Source organism: Fomitiporia mediterranea (assembly GCF_000271605.1).
Source record: "Fomitiporia mediterranea MF3/22 unplaced genomic scaffold FOMMEscaffold_10, whole genome shotgun sequence".
Lineage (NCBI taxonomy): Eukaryota > Fungi > Basidiomycota > Agaricomycetes > Hymenochaetales > Hymenochaetaceae > Fomitiporia > Fomitiporia mediterranea.
Genome location: NW_006760395.1, coordinates 2231298 through 2247421, shown reverse-complemented (window position 1 = coordinate 2247421; position 16124 = coordinate 2231298). Strand labels below are relative to the sequence as shown.

Below are 16124 nucleotides of genomic sequence, written 5' to 3'. Positions count from 1 at the left end.
TATAGAGGAATACATTATCGATGATACTGTATTAGGGGAATACACCCCGCACAGACTTCTGACATCTGATGTAGAGTGTGAACATTTCGATGATGTGCATCATTTTTTGATGTAAGTAAGATTTAAGAGCCAGGTACGGTGATTTAAGCAAATAGACAGACGCATCATCGCATAACTCGTCCAAATGCAAACATATGCTTGCGGCTTCTCAAATCAACATACATTCTCAAGCCGAGTTCACTTTCAATTACGGATATCAAGCAAGAATCGTGTTCCATGTCATCGTGCTGTTCGAAATCCGTCAATGCCCGTTTCGGCCATTAGAAATAATACCTTGTAATCTTGCAGCGGATCAATTACTGGGACAAAAGCCATCTAATGCGGTAAAGTCTCGAATCAGGATCCGAGACGAAAGGGTCTGATGAGAGTCGCATGCTTTTGTAACTTCCATACACCCGGGGAAAGCAGCTTTTCGAAATCAGAGCTTCTTACACCGCGCGGCGCGATGCATAGTTATGTGTGACACAGCAGTACGGTTAAGCGTGTCCCAGAGACACCGGAGATACCGGTCTCGGTGACAATAGAATAAGTACATCGGTCCATGTGGAATACATCAATATCGATACACAAGGGAGTTAAGGAAAAGAAGACAATCTCTGACGGGAATATGAATTTATTGATTGCATGTATCATCAGGTGCCGGAAACACACGTACTTGGACAAATTTGATCTTCACTTGCACCGCAATGCGCGGAGCTCGTGCAAATCTTTGGACCCTCCGAGCCCAGAGTCTATAGTCGACCCATTGGATGTATTGTTCGTTGAAAACCCTTCCATCTCATTGCCAATATTTCCAAATATTGTTTTCTCCACTGGATTGGGGCTCCATATGGAGGCCGAGAGCTGGCTCGTATCATGACCACTAGTAGGATACCGGTTCGCTGCGACTTTGAGATTGAGTATAAGTCTTGAGACGAGAACGCTGATAGATCTGGCAGCAGCAAGGACTATCATTATATTCCTTCAAGCGCATATCGTTAAATGACACTTACAGAGCTCCAAAATTTGCATTTATCGCTTTGAGGTCTTGCTGTTAAACAACAGACGTTCGCAAGTATGTCCATAGTAAAGAGTAAAGGAACATACTGATACCGTCTATGGAGCATCGATTAGTATTTCTATCATAATATATGAGTGACCACAGACCAGATACATGATCACAGTGATCAAGTTTGCGACGAGCATAACCAGGAAATAAAGCGTGCCTAGCTTCCTCCTTCAAATATCTAACGTATTGTAGAAAAAAATTACCTACCGTCTTTGAGGATTGTCGTCCATAGAGGCGTTTTCGCCAAAGCTCCGACGTGTCGCACCATGACATGAGACCTGTATAAAGTCAAACAGAGCACGGACAAATCTACACTGGCTAATGAATGTCGTCGATAATGACCACAAGCAGACCAGTCACCTGTGAAGATCTCCAATATCCACCCCCAAATGTATTTGTTCGCGCTGTGGAAGGCGAACACGTCAGGAAAGTACTATGCTGCAGGATACTAGGTTTTACTTTTCTGGTGCAACGGCTAGGATACACCCCGGAAGCCCAGGAGGTAAGACCACTGCTTCTGCCCATTTGACAAGAGCGATCTACGTAAGTGCTCCTCGTCAGACACATATCAGAGGCTAGGATGTTGAGCATTTATTACCGTCTTCGTTATGAATTCAGCTACAAGGAAGAAAGCAATGATAGAAGGAGCTCTCCAATCACGCTGGTAAAGGCAATACATTCGAAGCATAAAGATAGCTTCAGAAAATAGTAGTTTAGCTTCGAGCGAATGGTGTATATTTCACAGTTCTTACTTCCTGCCACTAGCCTCTGAAACGCCAAAACGAATCCCGGAAATCGTATGTACCTTGAGCATCTGTTTCTTCATTATTAATATGTTAGACCCGTCGTAGTGTGATACTTTACTAACGGCTATAAAAGAACGGTAGAATGAGTAAATGGTGACACTCAAACAGGGACAGTCCGCCTTACTCCAAAACCCCATCCAGGATCGAGGTAGGCTGTACGCCAACTATCAGTTCCGGTCAGATAGTGGGTTCTGAATTACTCACCAACGTAGACCACGGTGACCTCGAGCAAAAAGAGCCAGCGATTCTGGCGAAGTCTGGTGAGTCAGCTATCTCCGGTGTGCTCGGCGAAACTGCATACCAAGAACCAAAGAACAGTGAGTCCGGTAAACTTTTGCTTCCAGATCTTCTCAACTTCTGTTGTGAAAGTTAATGCGATATCGTAAACCAACATCACTGTGTAGTCTTTCAGCATGCGCGTAATGTATTACCAGAGTGAAACGTACCATATGCTGCAACCGCATAGTATTTAGCGGCGATACTATACTAGTCTTTAACAGAATTGCGATAATTAGAGTATCCGATTTCACGTACAGATGAGTTGCACCTTCTATGAGTTGAGCGACTTCAGATGGAGGTACCGCAGACATGACGCGACGTGGGCACGAACCGAAACGCTGAGTTTTAATAAACGGGGCATTTATGAAAGCATGAAACTTACAGACTCCCGGCGCGGAGCTTTGGTAATAGCATCGGCATCAAAGTAAGTATTTTCGGAGTGGATCATTTGATTCTTCAAGGACAACCAGTCCTTGATGGAACCTACAGTTAGTGTGATACACAGCTGATGCGAGCATTGGATTTGATAACTATGTCGTCTTAGTCTGCTTCCGCCTGTGTCGAAGCGTCACATTGCAGAGTCCATTCGACCGCGGAAAGTGCAAACCAATTCAAACGGAGTTCCCGCATGATACAGATATCCGTAGAACAATGATGCCAGGCGCAAAGACTTGGGAGAAGTTTTCGCTAATCAAATTATTTGAACTCCCAACATCAAAGAAGCCGTTTGCAATTTAGCGTTGCTTCTATCACATTATCATGGATTTCGCTCGAAATCGTAATTCGGTTTGGTCACAAGACCCAGAGTTCGGTCGAATGCATTTTTTTGGGAAATGCTAGAATCGAAGGCGGGTACGGACGTTATAAGGAAGATATCGAGCAATAGTATCCGACCAAGGCAGCGAATGCTGTGATCGGCACGTTGAACTTTTTCGGTCTCGATCCACTCAGGCCGCGTTTATATATGTTCTTATTTTGTGTTTGAGTCGAACGCGTCTGAAGTATGCGGAAACGACAGCTGTGCGTGACGAGAAATGTATCCCAGCTTTTCCATACGCGATAATCAGAGGCATCTGCAGAAATTTCAGACGTTGGTGTTAGTAAATGCAGGAGGCCTATCTGATGGCAGGAAAAGGGTGCATGACATATTGACACGTCGCCAAGAAAAGATTTAACGTTGACTTATTTGGTAATATGTTCCCACAATTTATCCTTGCTTTTAAGAAGTTCTAGACCTCCGACCACGCCAGCGTTGAAGAGGGAGACCAGCTATTGAAACTTCAATTGAAAAGACAAGCTGCCTCAGTTTCGCGTAGTATTGTGCAGCTCTTGACCTTCCAAAGTAACGTCCGACCCAGACGCTGCGCTAGCACCTTCCAAATCTTTTCCAATGTTTCCAAGTATCGTTTCTTCAAGTGCGATACGGCGAGACGAGTAAGTGGAACCCTGATCATAACTACGACCATGAGTCCTGCACGCTGTGACCTTGAGGTTCAGGATGAGCCTGGAGACCAGAAGGCTGATCGCACTATGAAATGTAGAGGGATTAAGAAAACCGTCCGCCTGTCTGGATACTTATATAAGAAAATCCTACATTGTGCCGAAATTTGCATTTATTGCCTTGAGATCTTGCTGGAGCACGACAGTTTGAATGCTTTGTCAACGAAGCAAACTAGTACAGGTAAGATACATACTGGCATGGTCTTTGAAAGTTAGATTTCGTTATACAGACTTGGAAAAATGGACAGACGCATACCAAATGCAAGATCACAGTCGTCATATTTACGACAAGCATGATGGCAAAGTAGAGAGTTCCTGTCGTTTCATTTAATAAACTAATTTAGAGGCTTCGAGAAGAACATGCCGTCTTTCACAATTGTTGTCCATAAAGGAGCATGCATCCAAGTACCGACAAAGCCATATACGACGTGGGATCGATACAAAGTCAGACAGAGCACAGATAAGTCTATTGTTACTTATAAGACGGTGGTTCAACGAAACATTTAATTACCCCACCTGTGAAGACCTCTGTCACCCATATCCAAATATATTTACTTGCACTGAACGAGATAGATTAGCCTTTTCTCTGTGTCGCGAAGGTACTTACTTCTCGGATGATACAGCTAATATACACCCCGAGAGAACGAGAGGTAAAATTACCTCTTCCGCCCATATGCACAGCGCCGCCTGTAATGCATAACCGTTCATCGCATGACAGATCACGTAGTCAAAGGACTCACAATCTTGACTGAGAATTCGATTGCAAGAAAGAACGCTATTATGCAAGGTGCTCGAAGGTCGCGCTGGTACAGACAATACATACGAAGTATGAATATTGCTGAGATATACTGTGCGTAAGATTTTCTCGAAGAAGGGAATGCTGTAGCACTCACTGACTGCCACAATCCTTTGGAAGGCGAGAACATAACCCGGAAATCGGATGTATTCAATACACCTGAAGAACTAGTTAGTTCATGCTAGCGTTCATTTGTATAGTCCTGACGACTGGGGAAGAAATAAGGTACTTGCACGCAAATGATTAAACTGTTGTGCTTACTTGGTTGCTCCAGCCAACGCCAAGATAAGCTAATTCGAAGGAAATATTAGTAGCATTCCAGAAAGGTAGAAATTATACCTACCAACGAAAACTACGGTGAACTCAAGCAAATAGAACCAGCGATTCTTGAGATAGAAAACTCCCCAGTAAAATGAGGCAGATTCTAATACAAGTATTCACGTACAAGAAACCATAATATAGTAATTCCGGTAAATCTTCGTCTCCAGATCTTCTCAATTTCTGTAGACAGTGTGAGAAAGGTATCGTAGATCAAAATGACTGAATGATTTTTAACGTGGTGTAGGTATATGTCAAGTAGCTGGACAAACCATAAGACGCCAGAGCGTAATATTTCTCTGCCTGCCTAGAGCGGATCAGGTCCATTAATTGCAGGGCCAATAAAACGGGATGTGCAGCTCACAGGTGAAGTGCTATTTCGGACGTCTTTGCGAAAAGTGTTTGTGAGGCTTCCATGATTGCAGGAGACATAAACCGAACTCGCTTTGTCGCATCTATTTGAAACCTGACAAGGTAACGCGTGAGCAACTAAGCATGTAGTTACTCCGTGCTGACGCCACGAAGCCGCATCCATGTTCTCTAAAAAGCGATATACCAATATAGTCGCAACCTCAGTGACCCATATGATCGGAAATGTGCATGGTGATGCGTGCCGTGTAATTTGAAACTATGGTAGTGTCAACATTTGCCCGACCCAATCGCAATCCCATGCTGAGTGAACAGCCATATCGCATGGTTTGGAATTTTAAAATTGAGTGTAGCGGCGATATGATTATTTGATTGGAATATGTAAAAGAAGTCGCATCCAGAATCATCAGCATTTGCCAGCCAATCACTAGTCTACATGTTGCTATGTACATGAAATCAACGGCTTCCAATTCGTAAATCCTCTGAAGAAATCTCACCAGGAAGGACAAGAAATACGATATTATTTAATCGATCTTCTGACCATATCGCTGTTCAACCAACACGGACACTCTGAGTCATTCATGAGTTCATACAGAGAAGTTTGCTTCTTAACAGCGAGTAAGTTGGCGAAGTGTCAAACGAGATGTACTACATGGAACATTAAGTTAGCAATTGCTACGACGATGCTCTTGGTGCACCTACCGACATTCTGACCGGAGTACTACACTGTGAAAATTGTTGACTTCTTTGTTTGCCGGTCCATGATATTAAAATTTTTTAGTCTACTAGGAAATTACTTCGATTGTCAGGTGCATGAAAGCTCAGAGATTAGTATTCGAATGCCCCTCGTATGAGATGACGCTCACATGAGGTGAAGAGCAAACAACTCGGCTCAGTAGGGTCACAGTCGATCTGCTAAGACAGATTCTAGCGTTCACAGAAGTATTCGACATGAGACGCGAACGAAATCCACTTGGTATCTCTACACTACAAAAAGAATAAGGTCAGCTCGCGGCACAAATTCTAGGCTCTAAAGTGGCATACACAACCACATACGTAAATATCTCTTGTCCCAAGGATATATAACAGACACCTTGAGTCAACAACAGTTGTTATAAGCATACCTCTGGTAGCATTTCCATCATCGGCGTTATCGGGTGTGAAGGTTTGCATCGTCCTTGCAAACGCGGCGCCTTGGTGACCTTCGCGCTTGTTTTAACTAGGCGAGTTTCTCGAAGGCCTCCGCACTGCGGGGCGTTAAAGGTGCACTGATTTGATGCTTTTCTTGTGTTAGTGAAGAAAGTTCCGCAAGGGCCTGTTAAGAGGTAACATTGTGACGTTTTCACTCAATGCCAGATAACTCTAGCATCATGTAGTCGTTTAGCAGTACTAATGGGAGCCAGAGAACGTGAACAGAATACGAATTCCTGTATGAGCTGAGACGTCAAAGAGCGCTAGAAGTCGCTTATCTACATGGAGGCGCCGTTGTCTCAGCATAGCGAGATGTCATTGCCATGTTTGTCTTAGGGGGACCGCCTCCTCGATTATAATGAGACCTGCGCGGAGGACGGAATACCATTCGACAGCTCGCTTCCGCCCCGCCTGGGCAACCTTTGACGGTTTTAAGAACACCAGTTCGCTTGCTTTGAGATGTAAGTTGAGATACTGCGTATATGAAAAAAAAATTGCTGTTCGTCGGCCACAACTTGTATAGCATCATCTGAGCCCACACTCGCGCTCCATTTCAGTTGCCTCGAAGTACTCTATAAGAGTGAAATGCTTCCTGCCTGGGCCATTTCGGCAACATATGATCTGGACTGCTTGCCGTATACACAAAACGCGGGCACATACTTTCTCATATCGGGTTCTTCATCTGGCATCACAAAGGTCTACTTATCAGTTACCAGTCTCGTCAAGCAAATATCAGTTTTATTACTTACGCTATGGTATAAGCTTCACTAGAAGTTCATCAGACCAGGGCTTTGGTTTTCTCAACTCTTCTACGACCATGTAAACTGCAGGTATAGACGGATCAAATTCCAGTTGGTGAAGATTTTTCCGACAATAAGGTCCGGACAGTCTGTAGTCGCCCACGATGCTGAATCATTGCTGACGCTATAATTATGCGTCGCAACTCGAATCGCAAGCAACCGCTAAGTATCATCGATGTTGTACTCCTGTTATACAAGTGTTTCGAGAAAGTGATGCTGGTTTATCGGTATGGTATGGTAGAATGATCAGGGTTTTTTTTTACGTGGACTCGGTCATGTGACAAAGTCACGTGCAAAATGGTTATGCAATGAAAATACTCTTTACATGTAATTACACCTCACCTCATATTCCGAGACCGAAGTCTGGTTGCCGATAAAGGTCCGCACCTGCTTAACGATGTCAGAAATGCAGATTAGTCTCCTCACAAGTGACGCGACTGCATACATAATTTGTGCGAGGAATTCGTCATTCAACGAGCCATAGGATTCGTTATGTTATTCAAAGATCCACGATCAAATGCATTTTATTGTTCGGTTTTCGTGCAGAAAAAAATCTCTTACACATTAGCAGGCTCGGAGGAGTTCCTGACAAAGAGCCTCAGACATTTCTTCGTCAAGAAAATGTTGGGAATTGAAATGCTCGTCAAAGTTGAGGAAGGCTAATTTATTGAGGCGGTCTGGAGAGTAGCTTCGACAGTCACTGGATGATGAATGCGATATGTTCTGGCAGGGAAAGATGAAGTGATAAATATTATCTTGAATAACGATTCCGCTGGTGTAGTAATTGACGTCAAGGATCGTCCTGCTGGCGCATTCGTTTTCCTCGAAGTAAGTACCGGCACGGTTTACACGATGTTCCTCGTTTCCTACAGACATGCGAAGCTCGTATTAGACAGCACACATGTGCATTCATTTCATCGGCTCTTGTATCAAATATCAGTGTCAAAATAATACCGAAATACTGCAACCTGTGCATTCTGCATACAACAAGAACCAAGTTCGTAACTTTGCCTTTAAGTTTTATCGGAAATTTCTGTTGAAGTCTCAAATTATCATGAACCTATTAGTCAAACACGTTTTCAAACGATCTATGCATTGCATGTAAGGTATGTCGCGGAAAAATCTCCCGTTGGAGCAGACATGTTCACTTTCCCGATTGATTTGAATCCCAGGCTTTCATACCACGCGATCTGAACACAGAATGACAGCATTCAAGATGAGTTGGTGTCGCTCGACGAAATTGAACTCAACTCACATTCTTCTCGTTCGTCGTACCGAGTACCATCATGTCATGAGACTCCTTAGCCTGTAGGGAATCAAAAGGTCAGAAGAGACGTGAAGACTTGTGAAGTTGGAATGACACTTGCTCGTTTCTGAACTGCGTTGACCAACGCAGAACCATATCCTTTCCTTTGATGAACAGGATCGGTAGCCACAGTATTGCAGTACCAGGAGTTCAGGATTTTCTGATATTAAAAGTCAGATAGGTTTTGTTCCTTCTGTGATGCAACATACTAACCTCTTGACCAATTACGCTGTTAAGATAATCTTCTGTTGTCTTCCTGTACTGATTTGACATATGATCAGGATTTATCTCCTAAATCATTCATATCAATGCTTCCCACATCATTCATCCACCAGTCTTTGGCCGCCTGGGGTAGACTGGCGAAAAGTTCATTGAAACCTGCCTCTCTCTGTTCTGCGCTGAATTTGCACAGCTAGACGCTTTAGTGTTTATCAGATAAGGACAGTGTCTGTGAGTGCACCTGCCGAGGAACTTCACTCCAGGCGCAAACCAAATTGCGACAGTATGGATTGCATCTGACCCATCTCCAGCAACGTAGAACATACCCTCTAACGCTGCGGCACGGAGCATGCAGCGATATAAGGGTGCTTTCAAGCTGTCGTCTCCTCCGACCATAGCTTCGAGGGCGATTTCTTCCAATTATTTGTAAGCAGATTAGATGATGTTTCAACGTAGAAACAAAACAAAAGTGCGAACCTCCGTCAAAAGCTCGGAGGCATACTGAGACCGCCTCTTCGATTTGAGCATCTTACTTGAAGCTCAATGGATGCATTATTCGTTTACGGGTTGTGTGCATACCTGTAGGGTGCTCAATTAGTCTGACAGTCGGAACCATGCTAGAGCGCAGAAATGGAGGGTGACGGGGCAGTGATAATAGTCCTGTAATTACGAGCACAGATGCTATGAGTGTTGGTACTTACCCGGCATGCTGTGTGAGAAACTGTAGCTTAAAAGGGACGTACTTGTCTTTCGAAGCATATTTCTAGCACCGGGGTTGTCGGAACATATAAATGTTACACAGACCCGTAACCGGCTTACTATAAACCGTAAGCGGTCATTTGGAAAATGGAAGAAAGGTCGGATCACTACGTTGTTGAAAACGTGATGAAAGGTGGCAAATGGAGATGCTGCGTGAGTCGATATTTCTGAACTCTATTAGACAAAGATGGCTGTAGGACACTAACTAGTAAACTGCGGAACTAATGGATTACATGGTAACAACTTTGATCCAAACCGCGCTGCGTCTCATTGCCGGCTTCAAGTGGTAAATACTATGTTCGACAGAGGGCACATATGGCTTGCAAAATGCTAGATAGTTTGGTATTGTTGCATATACAAACCTGTAATAGACGTGAGTCAGCCTTGTGATATCAGCAAGAAATGATGGCCTACCAAACGCAAGCTTTCCATTTGCTTCCACAACGAGGTCGCAACTGTCTGATTTGCATGAGACCTCCACCGTTTCGTACGTTCCCGAGCGACACGGGAAATGCGGAGTCTGTGAACTTGAGCCGTACGAAGCCCTAAGGATACCGAGATGAGCAGATCGACGCGGTTTCGTGTTCCATGACAAATGCTTGTAGTTGAGCCTGTGCCCCACTGATAGAGACCAAACGTCCAGTTCGACAGATGCTCTGGAATCTATTCTTGCTGATACTTCAGCCGACGAATTGAGATACGAATTTTCCGGGATGGTGACAGTTACGCTACAGTTCTCCATGCCATAGTCCATCACATGGAATTGAGTTATTGTTGAGAACTAGATCGGAAGAAACGTCAGAGTCGAATTTCAATAAAACATGATGCTGCGCACCTCCTCAGACACAACAAGACGACGTGTTCCGAATGGTACAATTCCCTCGTCAGTCTCCCATGCCACAGAGAATAAACTTTGTCCGGCTCCTTCAAAGATACTTGCCCCAGTGCACGAGGAACGTTGATAATGGGCCCCTTTGGAGTGCTCTTCTGGTGTTTCACAAGATATAGCTCATCAAGCTTCGTATATGTGCTTCTGAATGGGAGCTCATCAATATCGAAAACCGTTTTGCGACTCGCCGAGTCTACTCGACGCAATAGGTAGAGAATTCCAACAAGGTCCACCAAAGTACACAACAAGATGGCGATCATGGAACATCGAGTCACGCGTGTCCATTTGCTCGCTTTCACTGGCAGTTCCACATCTGTGGCATAATAGTATTTGTCAGTAATGTATGCAGACCAGCAAAAACCACAAGACGCGACCTGGTTCATGCGGTGGGGAAAGCCCTTCTGCTTGCGGTAGTGGTGCATATTCACGAGAGCGAAGGGTCATGAGCGCGATGAGAGGGTGTGAGACGATGGTTACGAGCAAAGAGTGATTCCAACGTCCTGGGCAGTGCAGGCATGATGGGCTATCGTTCAGACAACTTCTCTGACAAAAGTATGCACTGGCGACTTGGTCACCGTTTCAAATCAAACTCTATCTCTTCATTATGTAAGGCAGAGTCATTGACATCGACGACGATCCTTCACTTTCGACTCTACAACTGTGCCACTCTGCCATATTTGAACAGAGATTACTATATAGTATATCTAGCCAGGTCTAAGAACCAGCTCGGGACAACATCTATTTAATCTGGGACAGATATCGAAAATACGTCGTTGGAAACACTAATCGTTGCCTTCCCTGCTTGTTTGCTCGTCTCTGATCTTCCTCCATGCTAAGTAGCTCTCTGTAGCTTTATTGTACGCAGGTGTCCAGTCCCTGCATACATGTTCTGCTCCTGTACGTTCCGAAGTGAAATTCCGCCTCGAAAAGTCTTCAAGCTCTAGCGTTAAATCAGGACGGCAGAGGGTCATTATCCTCATAAAGTCGAGGCAATGCTGCAGATGTTCCCGCTCCCCGTCATGGGCCCTGACAAGGTTTTCGGCGAAATACTCGATACAATGCAGCTGGTGAAACATGTTCACAAAAAGGGACCTATGTCGCGGTCCAAGATGTACGACACCGGAACCGAGGGGATGCGCTGTGTATCTCCATTCGCGGCTGCCTTCTGGACTCGCTTGGTCGTATCGGACGCTCTCTTCGACTATCATCCGGACAGATTTTGCGTCGGTTTTCATAGCAAGTGGAACATCTTCTCCGTCAAAACCTGCAGAACATCAATCAATCTGAGTAAAGACATCGCGATTGTGATTCTGGACAGCTCACTGTAATGCCGCAGTTCTTCGTCACGCGATAATAGTCGGAGTGCCTCGTCATCGATGGTCCAGACGAAAGTGGCAAAATGAAACGAGTACCATGTGGATGCCAAAGCTAGAAAGACGAAGGCAACTGCTACGAGCCTCTGTTGCAGCCCGTTCATGACCGAACTGAGACGACATGCGAGTCATATACAAGTACTTCGTGAAACATCGCCATCTCTGCAAATGTCGTAAATGGCAGGAGATTTGGATCCATCATAATGTTACAAGCTACGGTCAAGATAGCCGATAGCCTTTCCTTCTCGCAGTAAGCACCACGCCAGCACTACTAAGAATAGTAAACTTCCATTACAGGAGAAACGTGTCCAGAACATCTTTTGATCGCACGCTTTAGTTTTTGATGGGCAACTAAACTGACACGCGAAGAACCGGAAGGCGGTGTGCATGGAATCTGATAACTGCTTTTGCAACCTCGTTGTCGTCTGAGTCACAATGGACTCTCATGTGCGTCCTCCAAAGCTCACAGATTCTTGTACTTTACATTCACACTGACGTTAATTGCTACTTCAATTAGATTCGATTGCTTCTTTTGCTATGCTTTGTCCTACTAGTGAAAAAAATTTGCGTCTCGAGAATTCAAGAACTTCTGCTTCCATCAGAGGATGTACGTACTTCAAGCAACACCAGTTTCAGTGCGTACAAAGAATGTTCCATTTATCGTTTTGCTAACTAAATCGTCGAACTAGGTTTTTCGGGTGATGACTTCCCGCGCACATTACCCATCGGTCCTCTTGGACGAGTAAAGGCTTTCCGCGAAAATAGTATCCACTTCTCTTTGGAAGACGATGCGGAATGGGAAGCTGCCGTACCCGGAGATGGTCTCATATACCTCGGCAAACAGCGCAGGCCGTTCATGGTGTCCATGTTTCATCAACTCCGATGCCTAGATATTGTTCGAAGAGAAATCGTGAGCGTAGCCCATAGCGGAAAACCAGATATATCACCTGCTTCAGACCTCGGACAATACTGCGTAAACTACTTGAGGCAGATGGCGATGTGCCGAGGTGATTTGGATTTGGACGTCATAATGGGGTGGCCACATCCAGCCGTCTATCCAGATTTGACAGAATGCAGTGATTGGGAAGTAGTATACAAGGAAGTCGAGATGAATCAAGCAATGTACGCACGAGGATAAGGCTGCAGGGCGTTGGTATGTTCCGATGTGTCGCGACGCTTCTTTTGATGCGCGTATCACTCTGTAACGTTGATTCTCCATGAGCGGCTCTCAGAGGGCTGTGATGTGTATGTTTTGGAAAGCTTAGATCATGACACTAGTATTGCGTTTCTGATATTTTATAATTAGCGTGCTGTGCAAGAACCTCCCGTAAGGCTTTAAATACGCGTCAGATCGACCCTGGAAATAACAGAATATCCCATCCAGCCACGATGCAGCTGTACAAATCAACTACTCTACTATCCTTCTCAGTCATCGTTATGCTCCTCGTCGAAGGCAGCCTTTCCGCCAGTATACCCAGGGACGATTCGCCGAATGGTGAGAGAAACTTTGTCAATGTTCCTTTCTTGTATGAATTAACAAACGTATCGCGCCTAGCGCTTAAAGAGGACCCAGAACCATCCGTCTTCATTAGACAGTTCCTTGACATCTTTCAAGGTCATTAGATCGGTTTGTCAACTAGATCTCTGCAGTTTTGTGTCGTTAAATTAACGTTTGTATTTCATTTCAGTGACGGATACCGGAGATCGAGCATGTGAATAGTATTTAACCAGGCTTCAGGGATACCACCAGCTTTTATGAGTCCGAGATTTTGCTTCTGTATATATACATTGGAATACATGCGGACGTGATGATGAATCCAACTTTCTTTCGGAACATTGCGCTTCCCTGACTAATGCCTAAACGGAGCACCCTTATGCCCGCTCAACGCATGTCATAAAGAGGAGTGCTATAATAGTGTCAGATGTGGCGGCGATGATTGCCCTCACGAAAATCAGATTCATGCAGGCGAGTCTGAGACAGGAGAGCGATTCAAAAAAGGCCTATGTCAAGGAGACACTACCAAGTTCGTGCCCCTGCCTGGAATACCCTCGCGATTTTCATGATTCAGATAAGACGAGCGCGGACTCCAACCCGTTGCTCTTGGAAAAAATGAGCGGTGTGGGAATCGCCAGCCACTTATTTCAAACGTGACACTGCCGCGTGAATTCTCTGCGTTTATCTTTATCGCAGTACTTCGTATTGCTCCACGTTGCCTGCATCATTCCATCAATCCCCTCCCTTTCTATTAGTATTTAGCGATTGTCCGTTCAAATTTTTATTCAGTATGACAACTTGTTTTCCGAGGATACGGCGGAAATACACTTGCCGGTTCGGCATGCGCAAGCTTCTCATAAGGCCGAATGACCCGATTATTTTCACGCTTTGCCCCCAGGTCCTTAGCGCGGTGCACCATGTCGGACTCGCCAGATATTGTTTTTGAGCGATCATACTACATCGGCATCGTCTTCCATGCTATGCTTTATGGTTCGTGGCGATTCACTTGTTGATACCTTTTTATATTCATAATTCATAATTCCGATTGACAGGCATGGACATATATATGTATTTTCAATCCCTTTATCTGCTGCTGAATTCACGGAGGAATGAGTTCTACCAGAGCAGTCGGATATATGTCATTGTTGGTGGCATTATGCTCTTTTTATATACGTTTGCTTTTGCCGCGGATGCGGTATATGGGCAAGTGAGTTCTATGTTCTGCGGCTTCATTGAGTATAGATTCGATTGTTGACGTTGTATTTACTGCATAGCTGATGTGGATTGAGCACAGAGACTTTCCTGGCGGTCCCGTAGCTTACTTTGTGGCAAATAGTTCCATCTGGATCCAGACGTTAGGGACGCTCAGTGGTCAAATATCAATGTGGATGGGAGACGGTCTTTTGGTGAGCATGCTCTGATAAAAATCAAGTTTGAAGCCTATTCACAGAACTATACGAAGCTCTATCGCTGCTGGATAGTGTGGAATACCTGGAAAGTCACGATTTTCCCTTTCCTGATATATCTCTTCTCAATAAGTCAGTCTACATCCCGTGAACGATTTTCCATGGCGTAGCTCAACTTTCGCATAGTATTTGGCTTAATCACACTCGTGGAGAGTGCACTACCGGGGGCGAATTTTTTCCGTGGAAATCCAGTGAATTTCGGCGTTCCTTGGGTCGCGCTATCCGTGGCACTCAACATCGTAGCTACCACACTTATCTGCACTCGTATAATGATTGCACGTCGCCAGCTGAACAAGGCACAAAATACGAATGATCGCATGCCTGAATACACGGGTGCAATGGCTATCTTGGTTGAATCGTCTTTGCCTGTCAGTCTTCTGGGAATTGTATTTGCAGTTACGTTTGGGAAGAACCTGGACATCAGCTTAGCCTTCACGCAAATATGGGGAGTCTCTGTGGTGAGTCTCTTGGGTGGCCTGTCAAAGTATAACCTTCTGAATTCCCCGCAATACTGCAGGTCCTTTCTCCGCAATTCATTATTCTCAGAGTTGCAATGGGAAGAGCATGGACCCGGAAAGTCGCCTCTCAATTCTCCAGCTCGATACGGTTTACTGGTATATCTACGACACGAGTCAGCGATGGTGTACACACCTTCGACTCACGAGAGAAAGGTTCCACTGCACTTGCGGGAGGAAAGAGCGCGCCATCATTGGTAGATTCACAGACGAAATCTGAGGTATAAGTTATGAATGTGGAGGCTCAAGTGCAAATGTAATAACCTATAATTCCGTTCCAAACGACGAGATGGACTTAACAAAAGAGTTATCTATTGGCAACTACTATTCTGTTTCCGTGTATCCATATATACCGTATACAGCTCGTGCTATATGGACGATGTATGCAAAAAACTCAGCATTGTAATCTACGGACCATATTCGTCAACAGTGTGGTACCGAGCTAATGAAGTTAAAATCCAGCCTTTGTGAACACAAATTCCCTCACTCAGAGTTAGAATCTCACACGTCGTTGATAGCCATGTGAAGAAGTAATTAGGAAGTAATCTCAGGCACAAGACTTTCATAATACAAGAATATTACTGTCACTGAGTTACGACCCGTATCGTTCACGGTACGATCTGTACTCGTACTGGGTTTTGAGGTGACAAACACGGCTTGTACAAAACAGGCCGTATCCCATATAGGAGTGGGCCAAATACAGCTGTATACAGGGTACAGACATTTAAAGAAGATTTTCAGTGTCAATAACACATGTAGTATAATTTGTAATAATTTATCTTCTTTGTATACCCTATAATAGACATTTTATACATGTTATTGCTAAATAAAGCTAGTTTTAGGGTCAAAGTAATAATATTAGATTATTTATTTTCTCAAAATAGCTAGTCATGTGACTTTTTATTATTACTTTATACACATGGGGCATTTTTACA

General features: G+C 44.5%; 7 protein-coding genes across 7 annotated transcripts; 2 read left to right on the top strand and 5 right to left on the bottom strand.

Annotated features, from left to right (window-relative positions):
- Positions 1-732: 732 nt before the first annotated feature.
- FOMMEDRAFT_148482 (uncharacterized protein) lies at positions 733-2956 on the bottom strand (the record flags this gene model as incomplete). Its single annotated transcript, XM_007269604.1, has 15 exons — positions 2576-2956; positions 2449-2479; positions 2361-2395; positions 2216-2310; positions 2119-2161; positions 2039-2067; positions 1861-1924; positions 1707-1804; positions 1568-1647; positions 1469-1512; positions 1316-1417; positions 1207-1265; positions 1147-1155; positions 1053-1090; positions 733-1021 (listed from the first exon to the last, which is right to left on the bottom strand). Exons 4-15 carry the CDS (start codon positions 2306-2308, stop codon positions 733-735), a joined length of 948 nt encoding a protein of 315 aa, XP_007269666.1. The 5' UTR covers positions 2309-2310; positions 2361-2395; positions 2449-2479; positions 2576-2956.
- Positions 2957-3410: 454 nt separating this feature from the next.
- Positions 3411-6990, bottom strand: FOMMEDRAFT_148481 (uncharacterized protein). Its single transcript, XM_007269603.1, has 19 exons — positions 6221-6990; positions 6043-6163; positions 5879-5972; positions 5674-5824; positions 5253-5618; positions 5172-5194; positions 5080-5114; positions 4935-4990; positions 4833-4841; positions 4751-4779; positions 4587-4648; positions 4434-4531; positions 4301-4380; positions 4210-4253; positions 4058-4159; positions 3950-4008; positions 3890-3896; positions 3788-3825; positions 3411-3721 (listed from the first exon to the last, which is right to left on the bottom strand). Exons 5-19 carry the CDS (start codon positions 5340-5342, stop codon positions 3650-3652), a joined length of 804 nt encoding a protein of 267 aa, XP_007269665.1. The 5' UTR covers positions 5343-5618; positions 5674-5824; positions 5879-5972; positions 6043-6163; positions 6221-6990; the 3' UTR covers positions 3411-3649.
- A 1164-nt stretch (positions 6991-8154) lies between these two features.
- On the bottom strand, positions 8155-9325 carry FOMMEDRAFT_142582 (uncharacterized protein). The gene is made up of 7 exons (XM_007269602.1): positions 9170-9325; positions 8934-9105; positions 8793-8871; positions 8687-8734; positions 8535-8633; positions 8423-8473; positions 8155-8357 (listed from the first exon to the last, which is right to left on the bottom strand). Exons 2-7 carry the CDS (start codon positions 9086-9088, stop codon positions 8256-8258), a joined length of 534 nt encoding a protein of 177 aa, XP_007269664.1. The 5' UTR covers positions 9089-9105; positions 9170-9325; the 3' UTR covers positions 8155-8255.
- Positions 9326-9781: 456 nt separating this feature from the next.
- FOMMEDRAFT_136269 (uncharacterized protein) lies at positions 9782-10205 on the bottom strand (the record flags this gene model as incomplete). Its single annotated transcript, XM_007269601.1, has 2 exons — positions 9782-9813; positions 9866-10205. 2 exons carry the CDS (start codon positions 10203-10205, stop codon positions 9782-9784), a joined length of 372 nt encoding a protein of 123 aa, XP_007269663.1.
- Positions 10206-11122: 917 nt separating this feature from the next.
- On the bottom strand, positions 11123-11611 carry FOMMEDRAFT_92706 (uncharacterized protein; the record flags this gene model as incomplete). The annotated part of the gene is made up of 1 exon (XM_007269600.1): positions 11123-11611. A coding segment is annotated over one exon (489 nt), but the record flags the coding sequence as incomplete, so codon positions are not given.
- A 537-nt stretch (positions 11612-12148) lies between these two features.
- FOMMEDRAFT_170189 (uncharacterized protein) lies at positions 12149-12974 on the top strand (the record flags this gene model as incomplete). The annotated part of the gene is made up of 3 exons (XM_007269599.1): positions 12149-12160; positions 12231-12348; positions 12403-12974. The coding sequence occupies 3 exons, from the start codon at positions 12149-12151 to the stop codon at positions 12849-12851; spliced, it is 579 nt and encodes a 192-aa protein (XP_007269661.1). The 3' UTR covers positions 12852-12974.
- Positions 12975-14105: 1131 nt separating this feature from the next.
- Positions 14106-15576, top strand: FOMMEDRAFT_112550 (uncharacterized protein). Its single transcript, XM_007269598.1, has 6 exons — positions 14106-14198; positions 14261-14415; positions 14483-14614; positions 14671-14746; positions 14801-15132; positions 15192-15576. Exons 1-6 carry the CDS (start codon positions 14126-14128, stop codon positions 15414-15416), a joined length of 993 nt encoding a protein of 330 aa, XP_007269660.1. The 5' UTR covers positions 14106-14125; the 3' UTR covers positions 15417-15576.
- Positions 15577-16124: the final 548 nt, after the last annotated feature.

Coding starts and splice junctions, on each gene's coding strand:
- FOMMEDRAFT_148481 (XM_007269603.1), bottom strand. CDS start 5,342: ATGGATGCGGCTTCGTGGCGTCAGCACGGAGTAACTACATGCTTAGTT. Junction 4,991..5,079: donor TTACGCTCTGGCGTCTTATG/GTTTGTCCAGCT, acceptor CACTGTCTACAG/AAATTGAGAAGATCTGGAGA. Junction 4,532..4,586: donor CCAAAGGATTGTGGCAGTCA/GTGAGTGCTACA, acceptor AGTATATCTCAG/CAATATTCATACTTCGTATG.
- FOMMEDRAFT_142582 (XM_007269602.1), bottom strand. CDS start 9,088: ATGGTCGGAGGAGACGACAGCTTGAAAGCACCCTTATATCGCTGCATG. Junction 8,872..8,933: donor GGAGTGAAGTTCCTCGGCAG/GTGCACTCACAG, acceptor GTGCAAATTCAG/CGCAGAACAGAGAGAGGCAG. Junction 8,735..8,792: donor AAGACTGGTGGATGAATGAT/GTGGGAAGCATT, acceptor ATGTCAAATCAG/TACAGGAAGACAACAGAAGA.
- FOMMEDRAFT_112550 (XM_007269598.1), top strand. CDS start 14,126: ATGTCGGACTCGCCAGATATTGTTTTTGAGCGATCATACTACATCGGC. Junction 14,199..14,260: donor CTTCCATGCTATGCTTTATG/GTTCGTGGCGAT, acceptor TCCGATTGACAG/GCATGGACATATATATGTAT. Junction 14,747..14,800: donor GATATATCTCTTCTCAATAA/GTCAGTCTACAT, acceptor ACTTTCGCATAG/TATTTGGCTTAATCACACTC.